Source organism: Chiloscyllium punctatum, chromosome 35 (genome assembly GCF_047496795.1).
Source record: "Chiloscyllium punctatum isolate Juve2018m chromosome 35, sChiPun1.3, whole genome shotgun sequence".
NCBI lineage: Eukaryota > Metazoa > Chordata > Chondrichthyes > Orectolobiformes > Hemiscylliidae > Chiloscyllium > Chiloscyllium punctatum.
The window spans coordinates 12,419,730-12,446,530 of NC_092773.1; the positions used below are offsets into that span (position 1 = coordinate 12,419,730).

General features: G+C 43.7%; 1 protein-coding gene across 1 annotated transcript in view; it reads right to left on the minus strand.

Annotated features, from left to right (window-relative positions):
* LOC140459650 (cytoplasmic polyadenylation element-binding protein 2-like) overlaps nucleotides 1–26,801 on the minus strand; it is a 52,566-nt gene that overhangs the window by 15,072 nt on the left and 10,693 nt on the right. The window contains exons 2-6 of the mRNA XM_072553982.1: nucleotides 20,289–20,379; nucleotides 16,287–16,454; nucleotides 11,463–11,552; nucleotides 5,976–6,094; nucleotides 2,710–2,824 (exon numbers count right to left, since the gene is read on the minus strand). Coding sequence (XP_072410083.1) covers nucleotides 2,710–2,824; nucleotides 5,976–6,094; nucleotides 11,463–11,552; nucleotides 16,287–16,454; nucleotides 20,289–20,379 — 583 coding nt within the window. The remainder of the gene's footprint in view (nucleotides 1–2,709; nucleotides 2,825–5,975; nucleotides 6,095–11,462; nucleotides 11,553–16,286; nucleotides 16,455–20,288; nucleotides 20,380–26,801) is intronic.

Genomic DNA, 26,801 nt, shown 5'->3' on the forward strand with positions numbered 1-26,801 from the left:
TCCAACCAGTCCCCACCAATCATAATACCAAACTAAACTAGTCCCAACTGCCTTCTCCTTCCAAACCCTTCCTATTCATGTACTCATCCAAAGTCTTTTAAACATTCTAACTGTATCTGCATCCACCACTTTCTCTGACAGTTCATTCCACACACGAGCCACTCCGTGGAAAAAGTTGCCCCCTCATGCTTTTTTAAAATCTTCCTCCTCTCACCATAGAAATATGCCCCCTCACCTTGAAACCCCCACTCGAAGGAAAAGATATCGGTACCCCTAAAGATTACACTCACTTCTGTCAGGTCACCTCTCACCCTAGAGTAAAAAAAATCCCAACCTATTCATCCTCCGCTTGTAACTCAAACCCTCCATTCGTAGCAACATTGTGCTAACTCTCTTCTGAGCCCTCTCCAGCTTAGTAATATGATTCATAATATCCCTCCTATAACACCAAACTCTGGATGAAGACATTTCACCCGAATTCCCTGATTGGATTTATTGCTAACTACCATATTCATAGCTCCTGATTTTGCTCTCTGTTACAAGTGGAAATGCCTTTGGTATGACTAAGGGAACAAACCATTTTAAAAACTTCAAGACCTTTACCAGGTCACCTCGCAGGATTCTCTTTTCTGGTGAAAGGAATTTGTTCAGTCTTTCCTGATATCAATAACTTGGCAGTTCGAACTTAATGACTGTCACTTTTTTGGCAACCTGTCTAATACCTCCTCGGAATATGGAGATGCTGTGCATGGTACTCCAGGAGTTTTCCAACAAAGATTCTGCACAACTTCGATGCACCTTTGCTGCTTATCCATCCTGTAACTCGTAAAACAAACCCCCAACAAATCAGAGTGCAATTTTGCTGATGGCACACATGGTCTCTTATTAGAGTTGGAGGATACGCTAATTTATTCTTTGCATTATAAGAAGTAATAGCAGTTGGTCTTGAAGTAGGAAACAGAATTGGGTTCGAGATAATTTAATTAAAAACTTGGCAGTTAAAAAGTTGACAGAACTACATCATTTATGGTTGATGTGCAGAATGTTCTCATCGTCAACAACACTTGCAAAGACCCCATGATTTCGTTTCCTGTATTTTAGACTGAGGACCCCCACAAAGAAATGAAAACATTGGGGAATGCTGCACTTTTCAAAACTCAGTGTGACGTTTACACTGCTGTTTTGTTCAGGACGTTGCAGGAGAGACAGTTGTAGATTACGCAGTGCACGGCCGACGTGTACACAGAGTTAAATCTGGACAGCAACAAGTAGCGGACTGGTTTGGGACGACTCACGGAGGCCACAAGTCATTAGCCCGGCAACAACTCCGATTTATTCTTGCAAAGCTGTGGGTGTGAATAATTCTGTAAAGAATTATTGAGAAGCCTTCACACTGTTGGAAGAACAGGTTTTCTAACACTCTCTCTCTCTCTCTCTCTCTCGTGTACTCATGTTGTACCTCCGGCAAAAGAAGTGAACAAACTCAGACAAAGACGACTTAAGAACAAAAAGTCCTCACAAGCAAATCAAACACCTCAATAGACTCTCCACTCATAAAATCATTGCTTTCTTTCATTTGTCTGTGTCCACATGTGTATTTGGAATTGTAAAATGAAAGCTACAGTCTTAACTTCGTGAGCCACGCCTGAGTAGTTCATAGTGATTGCCTTATTATTGCCTGTTACTGATTTGTGATCAACACTGGTTCTTGTTTAATGCAGGAACCTGATCAGTCTTTTGTGTTAAAATTAATTCCAACAAACAGACAAAGTTTGTGTGCTCTGATTACATCATGAACTTTTGTGGAGATCCTAAAAGCACTAGGTCTCAAGAATCAGTGCACTTTGTCAAATTTTAAAAATTCATTTTTGGGATGAAGGTGTCACTGGCTAGGCCAGCGTTTATTGCCGGTTTCTAATTGCCCAAAGGAGGGCAATTTAGAGTCATCCACATGACTGTAGGGTTGGAGTCACATGTACGCCAGACCAGGTAAAGAAAGCAGTTTCCTTCCCTGCAAGGACATCAGCAAACCAGTTGGGTCTTTTTTCCCAACAATCAATAATGGTCATCATTAGATTCTTAATCCCAGATTTTTGGTGAATTAAAATTCGCCCTATTCCATGGCAGGATTCAAACCCCGGTCCCCAGAATTTTACCTGGGTCTCTGGATTAACAGTCTGGCAACAATACCACTTGGCCATTGGCTCCCTGTTGAGGGTGGGCCACAACGTACTAGTCAGACATAATGAATGGTCTGGGAGTGTGTGTAACCAGGGACCGAGAAAGGAGACAGCCTCTCCTCACCAACTGCTTAAAGAGACAAGACATGAATACTGACGTAGGTTTGTCCAGAAAGGGAAATAAAAACAACACGACTGCATTTATTGCTCTGCAACACTGCTTTGAGACACCGGGCAAGTCAAAAATGTGATCAGATGCAGTTAAATAGCAAGACCAGATTTGGTGTCAGATTCAAATTCACTGTGTTTACCAAACCCTGTTGGCAAATTATGTCCCACATTCCTATCTTTTCCACTTCTTACCCAAGCAGCTAGACTTGAAACCTCTCACTGCATCTGACCAGTTCCTCAGCAAAAGCCCAAAGGACTTCTTGTGTCCTCCCTCTGAGCTAATAGCAACTTTTCACACACACACACACACACACACACACACATATCCTGCTGAGCTCAACAGTGTCCAGTTACTTACCAGCCTTAAGGGGTCTTGGTACACCTCCCACAAAGACAGTTTTCCTGGGATCTAGAGGCTGCGAGCCATCCAGCACAAAGTCACTATCACTCAGACTCCAGGGTCTGATCTGTACCTGAATCCAGAAGGAAAGCAAATCTGATAAACCACCAGTAAGATGCAGATTAGATTTGCAGATGATGCAGATTCAGGGCTTAAGTCCAGAGTTATCTGTTCCCCATTAACTACAACAGGTCCAGAGTACAAGCAGATACTGCTCAGCCAAGAGTTGACGAACTTGCCCCTTTCACTGGAGCAATTAAAATCTATTTACTGGTCCAGTGGAGGCAGGGAATGCTACAAATGCTACAAGTGCACAAGGGCGGGAGTGAAGCGAGTGAGAGGCAGAAGAAGGGGAATGGGGAACGAAGGTAAGGTACAAAGTGGAGGGAGTGGCATGGGAAGGACATGTGTAAATCAAATCAGCACATGGCTATTTTAAATGCCCTCTCTTGGGTCTGGCTTCTTTTCAGTCACTTTCAATGTTCATTGTGTAGGATGAGGACAAGCAGTGCTTAGTGGAGCTCTTTGAAGGTGTGGCTATTCCCAGTATACACTATAAAAAGGCAGTGAAAAATAGCTGAACACTGCAGGTTCCTGACAACACACGGTGAACACATTTTGCTTCGAAACAAGCCTGTGAGCATTCCGAGTTTCACATTCCATAATATCCCAATCTATATTCTGCCGCTAGAGTGCCCACATTATGAACACTGTTACCCCCAATCTCAAGACAAAAGACTACTTATCTATGAAGGGTCAGCTGCCTGATCGTAAATGCATTTTCCAATGCCACATCCAGCTCGTCCTCCAATCTATTTTTCTCAACAACTTGTGTTTACACAACACTTTGAAGAGAGTAGAATGTCCCAGGGTGTTTTTCAAAAGGAACAGCTGCCAAAATGAACTTGACACTCTGCCATATGCAGAAGACAGGTGACCAAAAACTAGTTCGGAACTAACCTTCAAACGCGCAGTTAAAACGTTCAGACAGACACAGAGATGTCAGCTGACGTCACAGCCACCAATGGTCGGGCAATGAAAACCAAAGATAGAAGAAAAAGACAAAATTCGGAGGAGCCCTGCAATCTCGGGGAGGTTTGGAGAAGATGACAGAGTGGCGATCACAGACAAGTTTGAGAACAAGGAAGAGAACATAAAACTCACGCAGCGCTAGTATCAGCACCAAGCGTAACTAACTTGGCACAAGTTAAGGTTCTTGAAATTGTTGACAAATGTGAAGTGTGCAAAGTGCCAAGTGGGCCAATTAAGCTTTAGAACAGTCAACAGTGGAGGAAACAAAGTCATGGATGAGGGATTTTCAACAGCAAATGAGCCAGGTCAAGGGCAGAGACTATGTTTGAGGTGGATGTCAGCATGGTTTCAGGTGTCAAAAACCAGGGTCAAAAAGGACACCACATCCTGAGCAGTCTGGTTCAATCGCGGTCAGTAATCAAGGACAAGGATCGAGTACCTGGCTGGGGAATAGTTTCACTTTTTAATGGGAACCTAAGTCTGTGCCTTCAGTCTACACAGCATTTAGTTCGGAAAAATTTCTGGTCAACATCACAAGTGCTGATATCCTCATTTGGACACCAACTGTCTTTTGGTGGGGAACACTATTTCAAGACCAATTCATGGCCTCAGCACAGAAGTCTATGCTGAGACTACTTTTCAGTACTGAGAGATTGCTGCACTTTCAGAAGTGAACATTTTGATGAATAGCAGGGAGCTAGGTAGCATTTCTTAGCTCTCTGAGGGAGCCGACTTTGCGAAAGGTGGCAGATGCATTTCGATCTTTGCAACAAAAACAGCACTTTTGAAAGTACTTCACTGGCCGTGAAATAGACCAGCCCGTGGACCTAAAAAGGTCTACAATTGCAATGTTTACTTGTTTAAAGGGGGGAGAACAAGAAAAATCAGTGAAATTGCCCTTAATTTCTTCATCTCAATCAGTGTTGCAAGTTAGGAGAAATGGATCCAACACCAACTCCAGGTTTAGCCACAACCTCAGTTCTCCAACTTGGGACCACAGCTCATTCCCTGCTTCCTATCCGAAGGACGAAACAAACCCAACTCTCATCTCAAGCGCTAAGCACTTTCTAACCTCCGAACCCACTCAAATACCAGTCCATTTTCAACTTGATAAGCAACTTCTGTCTCAGATTGTAACCAATTCCTTCCCATCAGCTCATGAACACAACCAACCCCTGACAAGATTGCACATTACTGAGGGCTCAGAGGCCCTGCCACGCAGAACATAACCAAAAATAGTAACAGGTCAAACAAAGTGGCAATGGGTACTCCTCAAAGAAAGATTACTCACTCAAAATACAAATGAAAACATAGAGGCTACCCGAAGGAGAGGAGGAGGCTTCCAAATCACATATCCCAAGCTCGTGAACCTTGACAGCCTAAGGAATTGGAACAAGTGCAATGTTAAAAATTGCACAAAACAACTCACCCTTCAGAAGATCATCATGTGAAACTGGAGCAGGAGGAGGCTGTTTTGCTCCTCAATGCTGTTCTGTCATTCAAGATCGTAACTGATCTGATTGTGGCCTTGACTTCACTTTGCTGTAAGTGCCCCATAACCCCTCAACTCCCGCATCAACCAAATATCTGTCCGTCTTGATCATAGTCAATGACACAGCCTCCAGTGCTTTGTAGGGAACGGAATTCCAATGACTAACCACCCCCGGGAAAGAAAATCCTCCTCACCTTCGCCTCAAATAGGACACTCTTTATTTCCATACTGCGTCTGCTTAAAATCAGGTTAAAAACTGATCAGAGTCTCAAAGAATCCAATGCAAACTAATGAAGGCACCAGTATCTTTACAATTCCCACAACCATTAGTCACACTATCAACTTGGCACTGAGTGGACTGGAGCCCAAAACAGCAAGATGCATCTCATTCGACAATCTTACATGATGACAGATGTGGTTAAGAGGGAACATCTGTCTCTAATAAAAACACCATAAATCTCTACCAGGATGAGGCATTGCAGAAGGGCCTTCAAAATACACTGAACCTGTGCCCAAATGGAACTGGAAATTGGTACAGAGTATCTGAAATGGAAATTATCCTAATCCCCAGCAGTAACATCTCAATCTGTGGAGGGTGAAATTCATTTCTATAAAGGTGTTGTAATTGGAACAGCTTGCCCAGCTCAGAACGCCACAGGCACGGAGCACATGACGAAGAATTAGCAACTCTCATGCTCACCGGCTTGTCCTTGACTGTGCGGCTAGAGACGCACAAATAGAGTTTACCATCATCCTGAAAGCAGGCATCAATCAGAACCTGAACCGAACACTCCTCCTGAAACAACAGGAAGGCGTAACCTGCAAAACAAGAGACACAGTCAACGGCAAATAAAACTCTGACCGGACTCGCTCAAACACGTCAACTCTTCAAATATTATGAGGACAGACCGCTAAACCCGAACCCCTGCAGTCTTCTCTTTCTACAACGTACAAAAAAAAAGAAAGATGTTGGCAGAAGTATAATGCTTGGATTCCCGTGAGAGTTGCAGCATAAGGCAGTCGAGTTTTGGATGACCTCACATTGACAGAGGGCAGGCTGTCGGAACCTTGGCCAGCAAAGCACTGGAATGTTCAAGCCAATAAAGTTGTTCAAAAATTTAGAAATGGGATTCAGGGCATTAATTGCGCACGGGGCGAATAAGAGTGAACCACACTGCTATAGATCCAGACAGACGAGAGGGCAGACCAGGTATAGACAGCAGATTTTCTTCCCAAAAGGGCATGAGTTAACCAGATTGGATTTTACAACAATCAACAGTATTTTTGGTGGCCTTTGGGCTCACTCTTTACTCCCGGTATTAGGCAAATTCAAATTTGACTGTGTCACAGAGTCATAGAGATGTATGCATTGAAACAAACCCTTCGGTCCAACTCATCCAGGCCACCCAGATATCCTCAATTAATCTAAAGTCCCAATTGCCAGCATTTGGCCCATATCCCTCTAAACCTTTGCTATTTATGTACCTATGTCGATGCCTTTTAAATGTTGGAATTGTACCAGCCTCCATCACTCCCTCTGGCAGCTCGTTCCATCAATACACTGGCCTGTGTGTGCAAGAATTGCCTCTTAGGTTCCTTTTAAATCTTTCACCCCTCACCTTCAGCTGATGCCCTCTGGTTTTGGACTCCTCCATCCTGGGGCAAAGACCTTGACTTTTCAACCCATCCATGCCCCTCGTGATTTCATAAGCATCTATAAGGTTACGCCTCAGCCCCAAACACTCCAGGGAAAATAACCCCAGAATATTCAGCCTGTCCCTGCAGTTCAAATCCTCCAATGCAGGCAACTATCTTTGTCAATCTTTTTTGAATCCTTGCAAGTTTGACAACATCCTTCCTGTAGCACAGAGACCGAAATTCAAACCCACATCCCCAAACATTATCCTGGGGTTCTGATTACTAGCCATTTCCACTGAGCCACCACCTCCCTTTGTCACACAAAAAAAATCAAAGATGAGGGTTTGAGTATGAACAAGTTCTATTTATACAGAGCTTTTTAAATTCAAACAACATGGAGGGGCACGTCATTGGAGTTATTTATAACAAAATCTTATCCTGAGTCATCGGAGACATTTAGCCAGATGACCAAAACCTGGCTTGAAGAAATAGATTTTTAGAAGACTCTTAAAAGCACAGAAGAGAAACGGAGAGGTTTTGCACGGAAACCTGAGAGCTCAGAATGTTTTTAGCTGAAGGCATGACCACCAACTGAGTAGCGATCAAATTTCAAATGCTGAAGAGGCAAGAATTCGGAGCACAGAGATCTCTGGGAAGTTCTAGTGCTGGAGCAGTTAACTGAGATGTGAAGGAGTGAACCCACAGGGAGATTTGAAAATAAAGACGCTTACTTTTAAAATAGAGCAAGGAATTACTTCAACAGGAGGCAATGCAGTCAGCCAGCACAGGTACGATAAGGGAAGGAGACTTATTCAAAGTTTGGAAATGGGCAGTATTTTGGATAAGCCTCACCTTATGCAGTGTTTTGTACCTAATGTAGTGTTGGAGTGCAGACAGGATATTTACTGGAATAGAAAGTCAGGAGGTCACAATTGCATTGATGAGAGTTTCAGCAGGAGTTAGGAGGAGGAAAGGTCAGGTGATGTTACCGAGGTAGAATATGGTGATTCAGTAATAGTGCTAATATATGGTTGTAAACTTGGCTCAGGGTAAAACAGGAGTACCCCATGAATGGCAGGACACTAAGAAGCTCAGAGGAACAGAAGGAGCTTGCAGTGTTTGTCCACAAATCCCAAAAGGTGATTAATAAATTAATAAGGCAGGTATGAAATCCAATTGCATTTATCTGTTGTGGCACAGATTACAATAGCTGGGAGATCATGTTGGAGTTGGACCGAACTTTCATATGACCGCTGCTGGAGTAGTGTGGTCACTGCACTGTCTGATAGATGTCATGTGGAGGGAGCACAGAGGAGTTACCCCAGCACGTTGCTTGGCTTGCAGCATTTTGGCTATCAAGAGAGACTAGATAAGCTCAGGTTACATGTCTTACAGACGTACAGCACGGAAACAGACCCTTCGGTCCAACTCGTCCATGCCAACCAGATATCCTAAATAAATCTAGTCCCATTTGCCAGCATTTAGCCCATATCCCTCTAAACCTTTCCTACTCATGGACCCATCCAGATTCCTTTTAAATGTCTTAACTGTACCAGCCTCCAACACTTCCTTTTTCAGCTCATTCCATTCCACCCTCTTCAAGAAAATGTTGCCCCTTCTGTCCCGTTTAAATTTTTCCCCTTTCACCTGATATCTATACCCTCTAGTTCTGGACTCTCCCACTTCAAGGAAAAGGTTTTGTCTATTTACCCTAACTTTGCCCCTCATGATTTTATAAACCTCTGTAAGGTCACCCCACAGGCTTCGTTGCTCCAGGGAAAACAGGGCTCTTTTCTGCAGAGAAGATGGAGCGAGGACCTGAGAGAGAGGTGTAGAAAGTTGAAGAGGGAATGGATGCATGGAATCCAGTGCGAGCTGGCAAATTAGATACACAATTGGCTTGATGGTAGAAAGCAGAGGGTAATAGTGGAAGGATGCTTGTTGGACTGGAAGCCTGTGACTAGTGGAGTACCTCATGGTCGGTGCTGGACCCATTGCTGTTTGTTATCAATATCAATAATTTGGACGAGAATGTACAAGACAGGATTACTAAATTTGCTGATGACACTAAAATAGGCAGTATGTTGGACAGTGTGGAGGGTTAGCAGAAATTGCAGCAGGACCTTGATCAGCTGGGGAAGTGGGCTGAGGAATGACACATGAAGGGTAATAAGTGTGAGGTCTTGCATTTTGGCAAGTCAAACCAAGGTCAACTTTCATGGTGAATAGTAGGGCCTTAAGGAGTGTAGTGGAACAGAGGGATCTTGGAGTTCGGGCTCGCAGTTTTCTGAAAGTGGAGTCACAGGTAGACAGTGCAGTGAAGGCAGCTTTTGGCACACTGGCCTTCACCAGTCAGGGCACTGAGTATAGAAGTTGGGAAGTTATGTTGCAGTTGTACTGGACGTTGGTGAGATTGCACTTGAGAGTATTGTGTGCAGTTTTGGTCACCTTGCTATAGGAAGGGTGTTAATAAACTGGAAAAATTTACAAGGATGTTGCCTGGGCTCAATGGTCTGAGTTTTCAGGAGAGGTTGGACAAGCTAGGACTTCTTGCTTTAGAGCACAGGAAACCGAAGGGGGTCCTTACCGAGGTGTATAAGACCACGAGAGGCACGGATAGGGTGAATGCACTCAGTATTTTTCCCAGGGTTAGGGCATCGAGGACTTGAGGGCATCAGTTAAAGGTTAGTGGGGAAAGAACAAAAGGGAACCTGCAGGATAACTTTTTTTTAACATGGAGAGTGGGATGCATATGCTGGTGGAATTGGTTGAGCTGAGTACATTAACAACATTTAAAAGGCATTTGGACACATACATGGATAGGAAAGGATTAGAAGGATATGGGTCAACTGTAGGGAAATGGGGTTAAGTGTGGATAGACGTTTTGGTCAGCCTCAACCAGTTTGGGCCAAAGGGCCTACCTCTACGCTATAGGACTCTGTGACTCTATGGATAGGATAGATAGAAACCTGCTGTTCCCCCTGCTCAAAGCGTCAATACCAAGGGGCCATAATTTTAAGGTCAAAGGCAAGGTCTGAGGATAAGATCTTTCACTCATAGCTGGATGGGAGTCTGGAAAGCACTGCCTGCGTGGATAAGTTGAGGGGGAGTTATCTCGCAACCTTTAAAAAGCACTTGGATGAGAACATCAAGTGTCATAACATTCAAAGCTATGGACCTACCACTGGAAAGTGGGACCTTGTAGACTTAATGTAGACTTGGTGATATAGACTTGATGGGCCGAAGGGCCTCTTCAGTACCGTCCCATTCAATGACTTCAATGGGTTGTGAAGAGTCTAGTAGAACAGTGGACAGGGTTCATGACTGTTACAAAGGGAAGTGCCTTTCATTTTCGTAATACTGAGTTGGAGTAAATTTCCACTTATTCAGGACAAGATGACAGACAAGCAGCACGACAAATCTAAGACTAAGGAGAAGTCAGGACAAGTGGCAGGTAAAGTACATTTGGGATCTGGCATGTGATTTCATGACAGAGCAACATGTAGATTAACAGACAGGAGACAGACAAAGATAGATCTTTGGGAAACATCAGAAATACAAGTCGGAAGGGAAGCCATTGCAACTGACAGTCTATCTATCTAAAATTAGACGGGTCAGAAAGGAGAAATAAAGATGTTTGGAGATGCCAGGTATTCAGCAGTCCAGAGAGAAATTGCTACCTTTTGTGGGGAACTTCAGAATCGGAGACATGACCTTTCAACAATAGCCTGACCCTTCAACAGTCAAACTGTGAAGCAATTTCCTCTTTACAAAAAAGGTCTTGCAAGCTGTGACGAGTTGAAGACCAAATGAAATTTTCAAGACAGACATAGGTCAGGCATTTGTTGGGTGAGGGGGATCAAGGGAGTTGAACTCAGCCGAGCAAACAATGTTGAGGTGCTCATCAGCCATAGTCGAACTCAATTGCACGGCAGACCTCAGACCCACAATGGCTGCTATGAAGACACATATGAACAAGAGTGAACCGGAGCTGACTTGTGTGCAATCCTGTCCAAGATGCTCAGGCCAGTGCGACTTTCCAACACATGTACATTATAGAGTCACACAGCACGGAAACAGAGCCATAAGTCTAACTCGTCCATGCCGACCAAGCTTCCCAAACTCAACTTGTCCAATTTGCCTGCATTCCCGTATCCCTCCAAACTTTTCCTATTCGTGTATCTGTCCAATTGTCTTTTAAATACTGTATCTGCATCGACCACTTCCTCTGGTAGTTCATTCCACATACAAACCACCCTGTGTGGGAAACATTTGCCCCTCTGGTCCCTTTTATATCTTTCTCCTCTCAACTTAAAACTATGCCCCCACGTTTTCAACTAGGGAAACTCTAGAGAAAAGACCTTTGCTATTCACCCTATTTATGCCCAACCGATTCAGTGGCTAGAAAAAGATCCCATCAATGCGTTCTCTAGTCTTCAGGTCTCAGTTCTCCATGTTCACCAAGTTAGCAGTGTGGTACACTCAAATTCTTTAAAAGGACACTTTGCCAATCATGCTAACACCAATTTCATGAAATAGAACTGCTCACCTTTGGGTGGAAAATAGGATTTACTTCCAGACTTGTGAGGCCAGTCTACCATGAGCTGTCCAAAACAGCAGAAAGTAGCAATTATCTCATCTAAACAAAAATAAATATTGAGACAGTTAGAAAATCAAACATATTTAACTCAAATTTTCATTACTCACATGAACACACAGAGAGACAACTAACAGCTGATGAAATTTGGAACACTTCACCATATAGCAATTGATGCCAAGACAGTATTAATGTTCAAATCTCAAACTGACCTAAGTCAGTTCAGCAAGGGTTATGAAGAGGATGTGGGTCAACAGCAAATATTTGGAGTTTGGTCGCAGATCAGCCTTGATTTTAATGAATTGTCAAAAGAGACTGAAGGGCTAAATGGCTCCCCTTCACCTCTGCCACTATTATATCACAAAGGAATCACCAGAAATCAATATGCAACCTGTGTGGGCCTCCTGGTAATAAGTTTAAGGGCATACAAGTTTAATTTTAATCATGCATATTATGGTCCGCTGTAGCAGACAGCATTCAGCCAAAGGTACCCTCTGAAATGGCACTTGCTCAGGTTTTCAACAGCTTGTGATGCATTACGAGTGTGATACAGTCTCCCAAGTATCACACTTGGAAACAGTCATGTGAAAAAGGAGCATGACGTCAACTCAGGACAATTTTCAATTCGCTCTTCAGGTTAAATAAAACTATCAGTGACTCAAAAGAAAATGTTGCCAGGGGGTGGAACAGCTCCCAAATGCCTCAAGAGTGGCCATCAGTTGGGAACAGTAGTGGGAAAGCAAGGTCTTAATGTTACCAGTGGGGTGGACTGTTGTTGAGGACATCATGAGGACGGTGGATGACACTATCCTGAGTATTCTATCTCTTTGTTTCCAAGATGCAATTTTGTCCTGGTGCTGTCAGACATTGCAAGCTAAGTTGAAGTCCTGTGGGGTTTCTGAGCAGGAACGTGAAAAAAAATCTTTCTGCGGTCCAACAGGCCAGAAGCTCTTTTTAATGGTTGTGATTCTGCATGAGGTTCTGATGACTGGTGGAGTTGCACAGGGACCCATGTTGGGATAATGCTGCTAAAACATTTGAAAATAAAGCATTGGATTACTACTGAGGATGAGGCAAGAAATGAAAATCACACACTGCTGCAGGAACTCAGCAGGACCAGCAGCATCTGTGGAGAGAGAAAAACTGAATTTACTTTGAGTGCAGGATCACAGTTCTTTGGAACTTCAGAGCAGAGCAAGTGATTCTGCAATCAAAATATTAACAGCGATTGTCCCTCCACACATGCTGCTAGACCTGCTGAGTTCAAGAACTGCTGTTTTCATTTCATCTTCCAGCACCAGCAGTATTTTACTTGTACACACAAGACAAAGTTATCTATGAATGATGAATGATATGAATGATATGCAGCTCTCTGCTGTCAATACCTGATATATGCTTCCTTCTTTTCCTTAACCAAACCCTCAATTTCTCTACTCATCCAGCATTTCCTAAACCTACCAGCCTTCCCTTTCACCCTATCAGGCCTACATTTTCTCTGCACTCTCGTTATTTCATTTCTGAAGGCTTCCCATTTTCCAGCCGTCCCTTTACCTGCGAACATCTGCCCCCAGTCAGCTTTTGAAAGTTCTTGCAAATACTGTCAAAATTGGCCTGCCCCCAATTTAGAACTTCAACTTTTAGATCTGGTCTATTCTTTTCCATCACTATTTTACAACTAATAGAATTATGGTCGCTGGCCCCAAAGTGCTCCCCCACTGACACCTCGGTCATCTGCTCTGCCTTATTTCCCAGGAGTAGGTCGGGTTTTGCGCCTTCCCTAGTCTGTATATCCACACAATGAAACAGGAAATTGTCTTGTGGACACAACAAATTCCTCTCCGTCTAAACCCTCAACACTGTGACAGTCCCAGTCTACGTCTGAAATTTTACAATCTCCAACCGTAACCACCTTATTATTCTTACAGATAACGGAGATCTCCTTACAAAATTGGTTCTCAATTTCTCTCCGACTCTTAGGAGGTCGATAATACAATCCCAATAAGGTGATCATCTCTTTCTTCTTTTTCAGTTCCATCCAAATAACTTCCCTGGATGTATTCCCAGGAATATCTTCCCTGAGTACAGCAGAAATGCTACCCCGATCAAAAATACCACTCCCCCTCCTCACCGTATATCCTTTCTATAGCATTTATATTTTGGTCATTAAGCTGCCAGTTCTGTCCACGTCTCTGTAATTGCTGTGATACCCCAGTCCCATGTTACTAACCATGCCCAGAGTTCATCTGCCTTCCCTGTTAGGCCTCGCACTGAAATAAAGGCAGTTTAATTTCATTTATCAGTCCTACCTTGTTCTCTGCTTTCTTCCTGCCTGCTTTGACTCGCTCGCTTTCCAAACTGTACCAGTCCCAGATTGATCTCTTTCCTCACTGTCTCTGGTCCCCCCCTCCCCAAAACTTACTAGTTTAAACCCTCCTAGGCAGCTCTAGTAAATTTCCCTGCCAGTACATAAGTCCCCTTCAAATTCAGATGCAATCGGTCCTTCTTATGCAGGTCACTCCCATTCCAGAAGAGATTCCAATGATCCAAACATGTGTCCTGTTCTCTTATGTTTGTGTTTCAGTCTGTACTCTAAATAAATTCTGTTTCGTTTAAAACAGAGGGGTTTTGACCAGCTGCATCACTCCTCTTCACCTGCTGAAAACAACTAGAGAAGTTAGGGTCTGGGTTACCTTCTTGAAATGTTTTGAGGGGGTCTGACCTGGTCCATACTAAATAACAGGCAAGAGGAGAAAGGGCAAATGCTCTTTCCTCTCTCCCAATCAGTCAGATGCACCACTGCACACGTCCACTCGAGAACCAGGAATTTCTGAACTTTGGATTCACGGTCAAGCTGTCCCTCTCCAGCTCCAACAAGGCAACTAGATATACACATTCAAGTGTAACCTTGCATGCTCCAACATCCCATGAGCTGCCCAAGGCAGAGCACATAATGGGCTTTATTTTTATCCAAATCAGGCGTTGGTTCAGCAAAGCCCTGTACTGAAAGAGCAGCTTTGCCACTGCTGGGAAGCTCTGCCATGATGGAAACACAGCTGCAAGTGGGATGAATTTATGTTAAATATTTTACATCAGGGGTTACTCAAAATTTAAGAACCTTCATATTGTCAGTGGACAGCAAGGACTCCTATGTGTTCCACGACACTCCATTGCTGACAAGTCCAGAATCAGGCTGTCAATCAGTTTTAAAAGCAGCTAAATGCACTGGTTTTGATTACAGGCTAGGAACAACCATGTTTTTCCGCACAATTGTGACGTAAAAATTGACTCTCTCTTTTACAGTCGCTTGCAATATTGAACTGCTCGCTGAACAAAGTCTCTTCAACTGATCAGATATCGTCAACGGTGAGTAGATTCCTTTCGGGAGCTCTGCACAAATAAGATATGGATGCAATCCAATTTGGCAAATGTGTGGTAATATATTTTGAGAAAAGAAACGTGTAATGGGAGTCGACACTCAAATGGAGAGATGTGGCTGGTCTGAAAACTGAAGGAGCATTGGAACAACGTGGCCATTGACAAGAACTCCATGATATATTAGGTTTTGCAGAGCAGAGAAAAAGAATGTCATAATAATCATCAACAAATGTTCACCACCAATTCAAGCTGTGCCATTTTACAAAGCTAGAAAGTATACATTTAGTGGGTCGGTGTCTGTGATGGGGAAACCAATCATGAGAACAAAAACTGTGGCTGAGAGGAAATTGTGTTTTTGAAATTACATTGATTTTTGAGAAGAGTATTTCACTTTAAGAATGATTGTTTCTTACGAAATTTGTTGACACAAGCAGAAACTATGTTGACGTTTCCTAGTGAATTTTATAACGAGTTGAAGCAGAAAAGGATAGAGGATTGGACAAAGACAACAGAGTACTTTTAGATTGCTTCAGCAGGGGGCGGATTCGCTCTCGTCAAGTTGTTCATTCAACACTCTGCATTGTGCTCATGACATGCCTCTTAATTACTGAAGCAGTCATTTCACTGATTGCCCTTGAAAAGGTATTGGCGGATCATCTTCTGGAGCTGCTCCATTGCAGCCCATGTGGTGCAGCCCATTCACTGTGCTGTTCAGGACAAAGTCCAGGATTATAACCAAGGGGCAGTGAATGCACAGTGATTTGGAGGCTCTGCCAAATGCAGTTTGGTTTCCCCAAGTCCAGAGACATGTACGGTCCTGGCCAGCTAAGGAGGGCAGGATTCCTCTGCTGAAGGAAATTGACAAACCACTGGGCTTGGGAGTTGCAAAAATCATCTGATCTCCAGGTCACATTTTATTGCAGATCTATTTTATTAGCTGTACTTGAATTCATGAACGGCTCGAGAAGGCTTTGAATTTATGACAGTGTGTTACTTGTTCAGGTTGCTGGATTCGTGGCCCAGTCAGGAATCATGGTGCTCCCTTAACACCGTCATTTACCATGTCAGAGGTTGGACATCCTACCCTACACATTCCAACACATTCCCATTATCTGTATGATGGAACAGTCAACTTCTGGAGACAGTGGTTTGTGAGCTATTCTTTCAAATGTAGTAGTGATCAATACAGTGACATTATGTACGTTTTCACATGGGTGACGCTCATCTCTTGAACTGGTAGCACAGAAGAGTAAACAAGGAGAGCACAAAACCGACATTCAACAGATCAGCAGTGAGCAGTTTCAGCCAGAGAAATATTTACACTTAATTTGCTATCCTTCAGGACATACTAAGAAGGTCCAATCACAATAGGTCCCCTCATGCACAAGAATCTTGACTCACCTTCATCAATATCAGGTGGCAAACCGCCAACAAAAACCTTTCGGGAATATCGCTCTCCTGATTTCCCATTCTGGCTGAGAGCCGGGGAGTTCAAGCCTGAAGATAAAGACTGATCACCCTGGCTGTTGTCAAGGAAGCCATCTTCAACAGGGAACAATGCCGATCGACCTGCACCATGAGAGAGAGAGAGAGAGAGACAGGCAGCTATTGAACTTCGCACAGATTATTCAGCATTAAATCCTTGGCTCCCGGTGATATAATGCCTCAACTTACTTAAAAATGCTTAGCCATTTTTAAATCCCTCCCTGACCTGGTTTCTCCCCACCTCTGTAATCTCAAGTCCACAACACTGAGATACGAATCAAAAGTAGGTGTAGACCATTCAGCCCCTCTGGTCTGCTCTGCCATTCTATCACATCACGACTGATTTGCCCTATGCCTAACTTGCCTTTTGTGCCAGCTCCTCCTAGCTCTGAACTCCTTAGAATTTCTAAAATCTGTGCTCCATTCATTCTGGCTTTTCGTGCATTCCTTCCACCACTAGCAGAAATGACTCGACCTGTTGGGGCCTTAAGCTCTGAAATTCCCTCCCTAAACTGTTCTGTTTCATTGCCCTCTGTCTGCAGCTTTCAGACTGCTCCTTAAAACTGATATCTTCAATTCTGCTTTTGGCCACCTTTCCCGAGAGTTTGGGAGAGAAAAAAAAAGTGATAATTTTCTGTCCAGCAGCTTAAAGGGGGGGGAACCAAATAGAGGGAAGGAAAACAAGGGGTTTTTATATAGACTCGGCAAGCAGAAACTGTTTCCTTTCAAAGTGATTGGTCAATGGTCAGTGTCTCAAAGCCACTGGACGTGGTCTCAAAATAAGAGGCCATTTAGTAGTAAGATGAGCAGGATTTCATGAGTATTAGGAATTCTTCACTATGGAGAGTTGTGGAAACTTAGTCATCAATGAGATACGAGGCAGGGGGTGATAAACTTCTCGACATGTGGCAGCCTATGACGTCACAGGTTCAATGACCTTGTTCATGCCTCCTATTTTGGTAAATTCCAGAGGTCCTAGATTAGAAGCAGAGAGGATATCAGGACACGATCTCTAACAAATCAAAACCGACACCAGGATGGTACAGTGCAATCAGGTTCCATTGGAACTCTTGGGAGACAACTGAAATATACACCTGGAAGCAAGACTAATCTTCTGAACTCCAGAAGAAGCTGAGGTGCCAGTCTAAATTGAGCCGTGTTTGTTGGAAAAAAAAAGATTCATGAGGCTGGATGGACTCTTGTCTCTCAATGTGCAGTAACTATGGCCACAATTAATCTGACAACACCGATTTGCCAGGCCACTTCATGATTTTGGCAGAGCAAAGTGCCACCTCAAAGAGATGAGGGAATTGGCAAGAAAAGCGTTCCTTGTAAAGCAGACGTTCAGGTTGACCAACCAGTTGGCAGCATTCAAAGGAAATGTGGCAAGTTTATAATGTTACAAAACCATATAACTACTTGGAACGTCATTATACTGGCTCGAGGTTTGAGAGCCAGAGGTCTGAGGATACAGAGTCAGCCATCCAGGGTTGAAAGGAAGGGAAATTTCCACAGTCGGAGGGTCATAAATCAACAGAACTCTACCCCGAAGAGCTGCAGAAGTGAATTAAAGCCAGATAGATTTTGGATATCAACAGATATGGCACATAAAAGTGTCATGAAAGTAGAAAAATGAGCAATGATCTTACTCAATGGTGTAAGAGACTCAAAGGATCAAATGGCCACCTCTTGGTATTATTTCTTAAAAGAGGAAATACTGCAGAAATAGGGAAAAAAGGGGAAGGTGCACTCATTCATTGAGAAGTCGATAGGACCAGACTGCCCCAAATGTAAAACGGTGATTTCAGCCAAGATTTACATCATTAGGAACTGGGGTCAGACCGTTCTTGGTGCTTGGTGTTCAATTTGGTCATCGAGCGATGAAACAGATGCAGATTCTGAAACAAAAGTTCTCACCTATCCTGCAGACGGAAGCAAATGATTGCTCTCTCCCTTGTTTGTGTGCAGTGTGCTGTCAGACAGCTGTTTGTGGCTCGTTGAGAACAGCCATCAGGAACTTGGAACACTGCCCAGTGGCCTCCTGTCCTACTTGTTAAATAAGTGGGCCAACAGCTTTCTCTGCCGCTCTGCCAGACAAAGTCCTCCACAGAGTGGGCAACCTCTCCCCTCCTCAAACCAGGGCATAGCCTTTAAATATGGAGAAACAGGCAGCACAGCAGCCTCTCCGTCCACCTTGTAAACCGTCTAATAACGCTGTCTGACGGAGCACAGCAGCAATCAGGAGACATCAGGTTTCCCACAGATCGGTCAGTGGCCAGCTGACGTTTCTGCAGTTCACCAATTCCAAACAAACAGACTTTGCATCACAAAGGAAGTGCCATTTGATGAACCAGTCAGTAACAGCTCCCGACCCGATCAAATCAAACCAACCCTGAATCTACTATTCCCAGAAAATTCCAAAGCAACCAGACTGGCCGACTTGGATCTTAGACTCTCCTGTCGTTGCAAATTCCTATCAGGCCATCTTAACCCCCGACTTGCATTTGAACTCATTTCAGCTGAGGCTGAGGGGTACCACCCTACCCTCTTAAGTTAGAAAGGCTGTGGGTTCAAATCTCTCTCCAGAAACTTCAATGTAAGAAAGGGAGATTGGCACTCCACTGTAGCAATCAGGAGTACTGCACTTGCTTTTGGCCTGAGACCTTAAACGAAGGACGCCACCTCAGGTCGATATACAGGTTCCTATGGGGTTGAGAGTGTGGTGCTAGAAAAGCACAGCAGGTCAGGCAGCATCCGAGGAGCAGGAAAATTGATGATCGAGGGCTAATGCCTGAAGCGTCGATTTTCCTGCTCCTCAGATGCGGCCTGAACTGCTGTGCTTTTCCAGCACCACACACAACTGCATCTGCATCTGCCTCCTCACTTTCGCCTAGGCTCCTATGGATACTACTGAAAGATAGTCAGGTCATAGCGATGTACAACATGGAAACAGACCCTTGGGTCCAACTTGTCCATGCCGACCAGATATTCTAAATTAATCTAGTCCCATTTGCCAGCACTTGGCCCATATCCCTCTGAACCCTTCCTATTCATATTCCTATCCAGATGCCTTTTAAATGTTGTCATTGTCCCAGCTCCACCACTTCCTCTGGCAGCTCATTCCACACGTGCACCACCCTTTGCATGAAAAAAGTTGCCCCTAAGATTCCTTTTAAATCTTTGGTTCAAAGCAACCGCGTGTCACAAACACCATCGGAAATGTAATGATTTGATCATTGATCATATTTTCTCCAAGACCTGGTCCATAAATTCCTTTGGGACATTGTCTGATTGTGCAAACTACTCTGCAAACTCCAGTTAAAAATCATTGACCTTGGCCTTGAAAACCTGCCACCTTCTTCACAGTTGTAGCCCGATTGTAAGCTTACAGGCGGTTGCATGAACTGCTGATACGTATTCTGGATTGTTAGTGCGCACTGCTTTGCTCTACCATGATCTGCCCCATTTCACAAGACCAAGTTCAACACCGCTGAACAAAGGACATAATCACGACCAGTTTATTGGCTGATAGGGGGATCTTGCTGTGCACACTTTGCTGCCTTGATCACTTGAAGAGCCATAAATCTTTTGGGAAACGTTGTGAGCATGTGAAAAGCAAGATGCAAATGCAAGTATTTCTTTGTATGCCTGCACCACTCTTCCTTCATCTATCCTGCACGTAGCATTCATCTCCTTACAGCGAGACTCGGCGAAAGTGAGGACTGCAGATGCTGGAGATCAGAGTCAAGATTAGAGTGGCGCTAGAAAAGCACAGCAGGTCAGGCAGTATCCGAGGAGCAGGAAAATAACTCGCGTGAATGCACATCAGTTCAGCAGACCCAGAAAACCACACGAAGGAAGGATTGGCCCAACTATTTAATGAGGGAATAAACAAGCCAAAATAGCCACGGGACTCACCCTTGAGAGGTTCCTGCTCGTTCTGTAAGATGTCAATCAGGGAGTTCTCCAGTGAGTGCATGTTGAACGTGTCGTATGGGTGCGTCCATTCCTGCAAAGGAAAAACATTTTCAGAAAAGAAACTATTAAACCGAGGAAGGAGATGGGAACAGCACAGAGGATGCAAACAAGTTACAATCACTCATTTAGATGTTACTAATCAGTGCTGATAGCACATTCCTTAAAACAAGTGCGTACAGCAAAATTGTTTTCCGTGGAAACTATCTTTTACTTTGTTATTTCCTCTCCTCCCTGGTCATTGTGAACTTTTGGGGTCAGGGCCCATGGGTACCAGAAGCTCTGCATGGTGTCTGGATGGAGACAAATCCTTGTGGGAGCCTGGAGGATGGGTCCATGCCCCTTAAATGCAGCTTTTCTCCTCACCAGAACATAGTCGAGTCCAAGGGTGAAACGTTTATCCCATATGCCATTCTGGATTACTAAGTGCTTGTCCTTCACTTACTGCCCTTAATTCTGGCTTTGTCTCCAAGTGGAAACATTCGATACATCAACTTTCACCTTGACACGACACATTATCTCATCAGAAAGCCATCTGATCAGTCCACTCTCCAGTTGATCGGTGTTTCAAATAATGAAGGGTTTGGATAAAACAATTAAAGACAAACTGTTCCCGTCGGTTCAAGGGTATGGAGCCAGAGGTCACAGACTTGTGACTGACAAAAATGAAAGCAATGTCAACTTGGCAGACATCATTTTTAAATGTAGCCAGTAGCTAGTACCTGGTACCTGGACTGCATTGCTCCAGTGTGGTTTGGATGCAAATTGCAAAATGCAAAAAAAAACACACAGGATCTTTACCTGAAGGGGTAAAAAAGAATCACAAGCCCACAGGGGAAAGCTAGAGGATGGGGGCTATGAGCTGTTGTTGAGAAAACCAGGAAAGAGACAATGAACCAAACGGTCATGTTTTCTGCTGTACCCATTCTACTTTCTTTCCTCCTCCACTTTCCTTTCTGGCCTCAAATGATGTCATTTGTCGAATGAATGAGACCGATGAAAGCAAGTGCAATACAGCATTTTGTGAAAAGCACACAGGAGGCTTGTGATACTGAATAAAGTGGCTGAGTCACTGGTGAATAACAGAACCTGGCAGAGTTGAAGCAGAGGTTACAGAACAGGAGGAAGAAGAAACTAAACACCAGCCAGCTCCCATCAGCAAGGCCAGTCACACAGCCTGTTCAGCAGCTTCTCCCTTTTCTTGCTGAAGGTGTATGCTAGTTTATTCACCTTCTTTACCTTGACGGTGCTGGAGTGTACAGTCAATATATTCGATTTTGGCGAACAAAATTGGTTAGGCGCAGAGGGGGCATGGATATCATGGCTTTGGGGTGAGGGCCCAAGATTGAGTTGAGCAAAATTCAAGAGAGTTAGGTCAAGTGACCTCGTTCTGCACTGTAATCCTATCCCTCTAGTCTGGTTACACAGGCACCTAGCATGACCTGGTACCACACACATTTGTTGCAAGAACACACACAGTATCAAATGATTGTTTTTGCAATGGGGTGGGGAGGGGGTGGGGAGGTGTTGCAAGCTATTAAAAACATTTCTCTCAGGGAGGCAGTGGTTGACAGGACATGAGTATCCACCGGGCACTGATCAGAAACCTGAACCCTAAGTTCCACTTCCGACGACCCCTCAAGGTCAATTCCCAACAGACAACTGGAAACTCCATGTGAATCACCTCATTGCACACTGATTTGAGATCAAACTTGTGTGGTTCAACTCAACCAATTCCATAAGTTTGCTGGATGAGTTACACTGAAGTCGTTTGATTGAAAATACTTCACATAAAAAGCAAATTTATTTTACTTCCAGAGTTCTGTAAGACAAGGGCAGGCAGACGTGTCTGTCAGTGAAGGCAACACATTCATGGGATGAGGTGTCCGCCCTCATAATGAAATGCTCATTCAACCACATCTACAATATTGCTCTTCCAAGTAGCTAATGGTCTAAAGGCAATACAGCCCTTCTGGTACAGTAGTAATGTCTCTGTGGGCCAGGAGATCTGGTTCAAGGTTTTGGCAAGAGGTGCAGCTCGGACAGGCAGAAAAATTTACTTTGTGCAGAGCAACTCTCTGCCTCGAAGAATGGTGGAATTGGAGAAAATTCATTATTTCAAAAGGAAATATGCTGATTTAAAATTGGAGAAGTAGGCCATTTGGCCCCTTGACCTTGCTCCATCATTCCATGAAATCATGTGTAATAATCTGCTTCCATGCTATTTTTCCTGCACTATCCCATATCCTTCAGTGTATTTTGGAACTTTGAAGTGACAAAGAATAGGAGTAGAGACAAATGCAGGTGCTGGAATCTAAGGAGACAAGTAGGAGGCTGGAAGAACACAGCAAGCCAAGGCAGCATCAGGTGGTGAAGTCAAAGTTTCACGTATAACCCTTCGTCAGGACTGTCCTGAAGAAGGGTTACACTTCTCCACATTGGCTTCTCCACCTCCTGATGCTGCCTGGCTTGTGTTCTTCCAGCCTCCTGCTTGAAGAGCAGGAGGAGACCATTCAGCAAGATAATGACAGATTTGCTCATGGTCTCAACTCCATTTCCCCAAGTGTGCCACATACCCCTCTCCCGATAACTCGTGACTCACTTGCTTATCAAAAAACTAACGTTCCTTCAGAGGAACCAGCCTCCACTGCTTTCCAAGGAAGAGAACACCACACACAAACAAACCGCAAAAAGAACATTTTTTTTTCTCACTGTCATCCTAAGTAAGAAGCCTCTAATTTTAAAACTGTCTCTTATTCTAGTCTCTCTGTTTAATGTCAAGAAGTCAATGTCAGGCTGCTTTCAGCATTAGCATTTTCTCTGTCTCTGAGCCAAAAGGTTCAACAAAATCTCTGTCTGGAAGATACAAACTTGATGAGCACCTGAGGGAAAGAAACTTTTAGAACTACAGAGGCTGAGGAACTAAATAGGAATGGATTAGATTGCTGTACAGAGAGCTAGCTCCATTGCAATGACTCTCATTGAATTCAGGCAGACGTGGGTTTAAGTTCCATTCCTGAGACTTGGGCAAAGACTCCAGACTAAACACTGGTGCAATACTGAGGGAGAGGTGTACTGTTGGAAGTGCATTCTTCAAGTAAGATGTTAACCAGAAACACTCTGATCTCTCCAGTGTGTTTGACAAAGATCTCAGGACACTAAGCAAAGCAAGGTCATACCTTGGTCTACGTATATTCCCGCCAACATGAGATAAAATACAGTCGGATTACCTGGTCATTTAACTCCAAGTATTTTGACGGATGCTGTGTGCAAACTGGCTCACGCACTTTCTACATGACAATGGTGCTTGCAGTTTTAAAAAAGGTGCTGCATTAATACAAGTTTGCTTGCTTGTTCCCTCACAACCTATCCCTTTGCATGAACCGGGTGAGCGAAATTGTGGGGGACAGGAGCATATAATGACATCTCTACTTGGATTTTTGGGCCAACAACAAGACGTGGCTTGGGATAGAGACAATTTTCTGCAACTTAAATGTTTAAGTAGCTATTTGATAAGGATTTTCAAGTTGTAAAATGGCAGATATCATGCAGAGGCACTATTTCCCGTACAAAAGAGAATTGTAGAATAATTAAATTACAACTGTTCAATCGTGAAATTACAAAATGGTAATTGGTGGAAGCCTGGAACTTTCATTTACAAATGGCAGTTGATGCCTTATCAATTTTAAGTTTCAACTCCTAAACTCTTAGATTTTATTACATGAAGATTGTACAGGATGTGGGGTAATGCCACTAGCTAGATATATTCTTATTCAAAAGCCAAGCAGGTTCAAGGGTTTGGACAGTCTCCTCCTATTTTTGAGGGACATGCGAATAGGACAGGACTCGCGAACCCTAATCATGGAATTGGTACTTCTTTCTCCCGATGACACCTCACATAACAAATTTCTCATAGTGGTTTGGAAAAACTATGGGCCAGAAATTTCTCCTGTCATATGGTCTCAGGCTTCCCAAAGCATCAGTCCACACAGACCAAACTCTCCTGTCATATGGTCTCAGGCTTGAACAAAGTTGTGCAACGGAGGAAATCTTCTGGAAAAGCCGAGGTTTTAGCCAAATGGTGTGCTTGACTCGTGGTGACACTGAACTGCAGAAATAGTATTTCTGAGTGAGTACATTTACAGCTCTAGTTGAGTCAGCAATAGACAATGCCAGCTTTATGAGACTGGAGTTATTCCTGTGTTATGTATTGTTGTCATGATGTATAGGAGCCGGTGTTGGACTGGGGTGGTTATAGTCCAGCAGGTTTATTTGGAAACACTAGCTTTCAGAGTGCTGCTCCTTTGTCAGGTTGCTATGGATCCTGTTGAGGATTCGAACCTGGGTCCCCAGAACATTATCTGGGTGTCTGCATTAACAGTCCAATGATAATACCACTGAACCACTGCATTCCAATTCCATTACATTGCTGCCTAACCACTGCTGCTAAACAGAGGACACACACTCATGGAACAACCCAATATGCCTCTCTTGACTGTCCCTTTGGTGAGAGCCAACACAGAAATACCAACAGCACGTGGAGCTTTGTTCGGCAGGGGGAAGCTAACAGCCATCAGGAAAATGCATTTGGCCCTCTCATACAGCAGACAGGGAGGCAGTTCTACACATGGTTCCTGCACCAATCCTTTGTTTCGACAATGAAATGGAATCAGATTGTTCTTTTTTTTACCCCCACTTTCGTACTGGAGCATGCAGTGCTTTGTCACAGGGAGTGGCCAGGTCAGAAAACTGTACTTTTTGAGACTGAACAGGTAAAGGTCTGTTTGAAGAAAGGAAAGCACAATGCTTTGAAGTAAGACTATCAGGCCATTCTGATTGCACAGTCATAGCATGGTATCATCCAACAGTCCATGAAACCTCTGCCAAATGTTTGGTAGCCCTCTCATTCATGCCTTTAAAATGATTGTACTCTTACTTTACACACATCAACTGCAGGGAATTCCAACTCTGCTTCCCAAAACCTGGTGCTCATTACAAAAATCCTCCAGTCTTCCATAACTCAAGTCTCTATTCATATCTGACCACCATCCCCAGTAACACACCCAAGAACTGATGGTCTACAGCTTCACTCTTGGCCTGAATGCAGGCACATCCCAGAAGCGATCATGCCAAACTCTTCGCCATGACTTATCCTGGACAACGTAAGCTCTTGATCAGGAATGTGCTCATGCTCAAAACATTGACTCTCCTGCTCCTTAAGTGCTCTCTGCAAGGTAATGAAATGGGAACATCAACTGAGGGAGGGGGAAAAGCAAAGCACCAGAGCAATTTAAATAGCCAATTCCCCATGTTATCTCCATGCTTTATCCAACAGAAAAAACAAGTGATGTTGTCATGATCACACTGTTGTTTGACAGCTTACCACATGTAAACGGATTGTAGCATTTCCCACATTGCAATAGTGCCTGTACTTCAACAGGACTTAACTGTGTCACCACGTTTGACTTGTTTGTTTGGAAAATTGGTGATTTATTTATGCAACATCTGTCATCCATGTTAATGTTTCAAAAGAAGTTTTATAAATGGACAATTTAAAAGAGCTCACTTATAATTACAAATTTCGTATAAAATTATGTCCTGGTGCATTTGACCCGGTGGCCTTTGACCTGCACACAGTACTGACAGGAAGGAAATTAAGCAAAATGCTATGTGCCTTTCAGACACAAAGGAGAACTATGACCAGAGGAGCTGGAGAGTTAAGGCAATCAGCACACAGAAGCCAAGTGCAACCAATCAGAAACAGGAGGGGGAACACAGAAAATTTCTTCCAAGCTGCAAAACTGTGCAAGGAAAACTCAAGACACGAAAAACCTGGGTATTTTCGCTTGGCTTCATTGCTCAAACCTTCGAGTACACGAGTTGAGACATCATACTGAGGTTGTAGAGGACATGGACTACTTTGTGCCCTTTTGATTGCCCCGCTTTAGGAAGGATACTATTAAATTGGAGAGGGTTCAGAACAGATTTACCAAGATGTTGCCAGGAATGAAGGGCTTGAGTTATAACACAGGCTGTAAAGGCTGGGATGTTTTTCACTGGAGTGTATGAGATTGAGGAGTGACCATATAGAGGTTTATAAAATCCTGAAGGGCAGAGATAAGGTGTATAGCAAGGGTCTTTTCCCTCGAACGAGGGAGTTCTGAACCGGGGGCATATCTTTAAGGGGAGAGGAAAAAACGCTTCAGAAAGGATATGAGGGGCACAAAGTCTGATTGGTGTGTGGAAATGAATTACCAAAGGAAGTGGTGAATGCAGAATCAGTCACAACATTTCAACAATATTTGGATCAAAACACAAGTAGGAACGATTTGGAAGGATATGGGTGAAACACAGGCATGTGAGACTAGTTTAGTTTGGGAACATGGTTGACTTGGACTAGTTGGACCGAAAGGTGTATTTACATGATATATGACTCGGTGACTCTTAAGTGGTCAA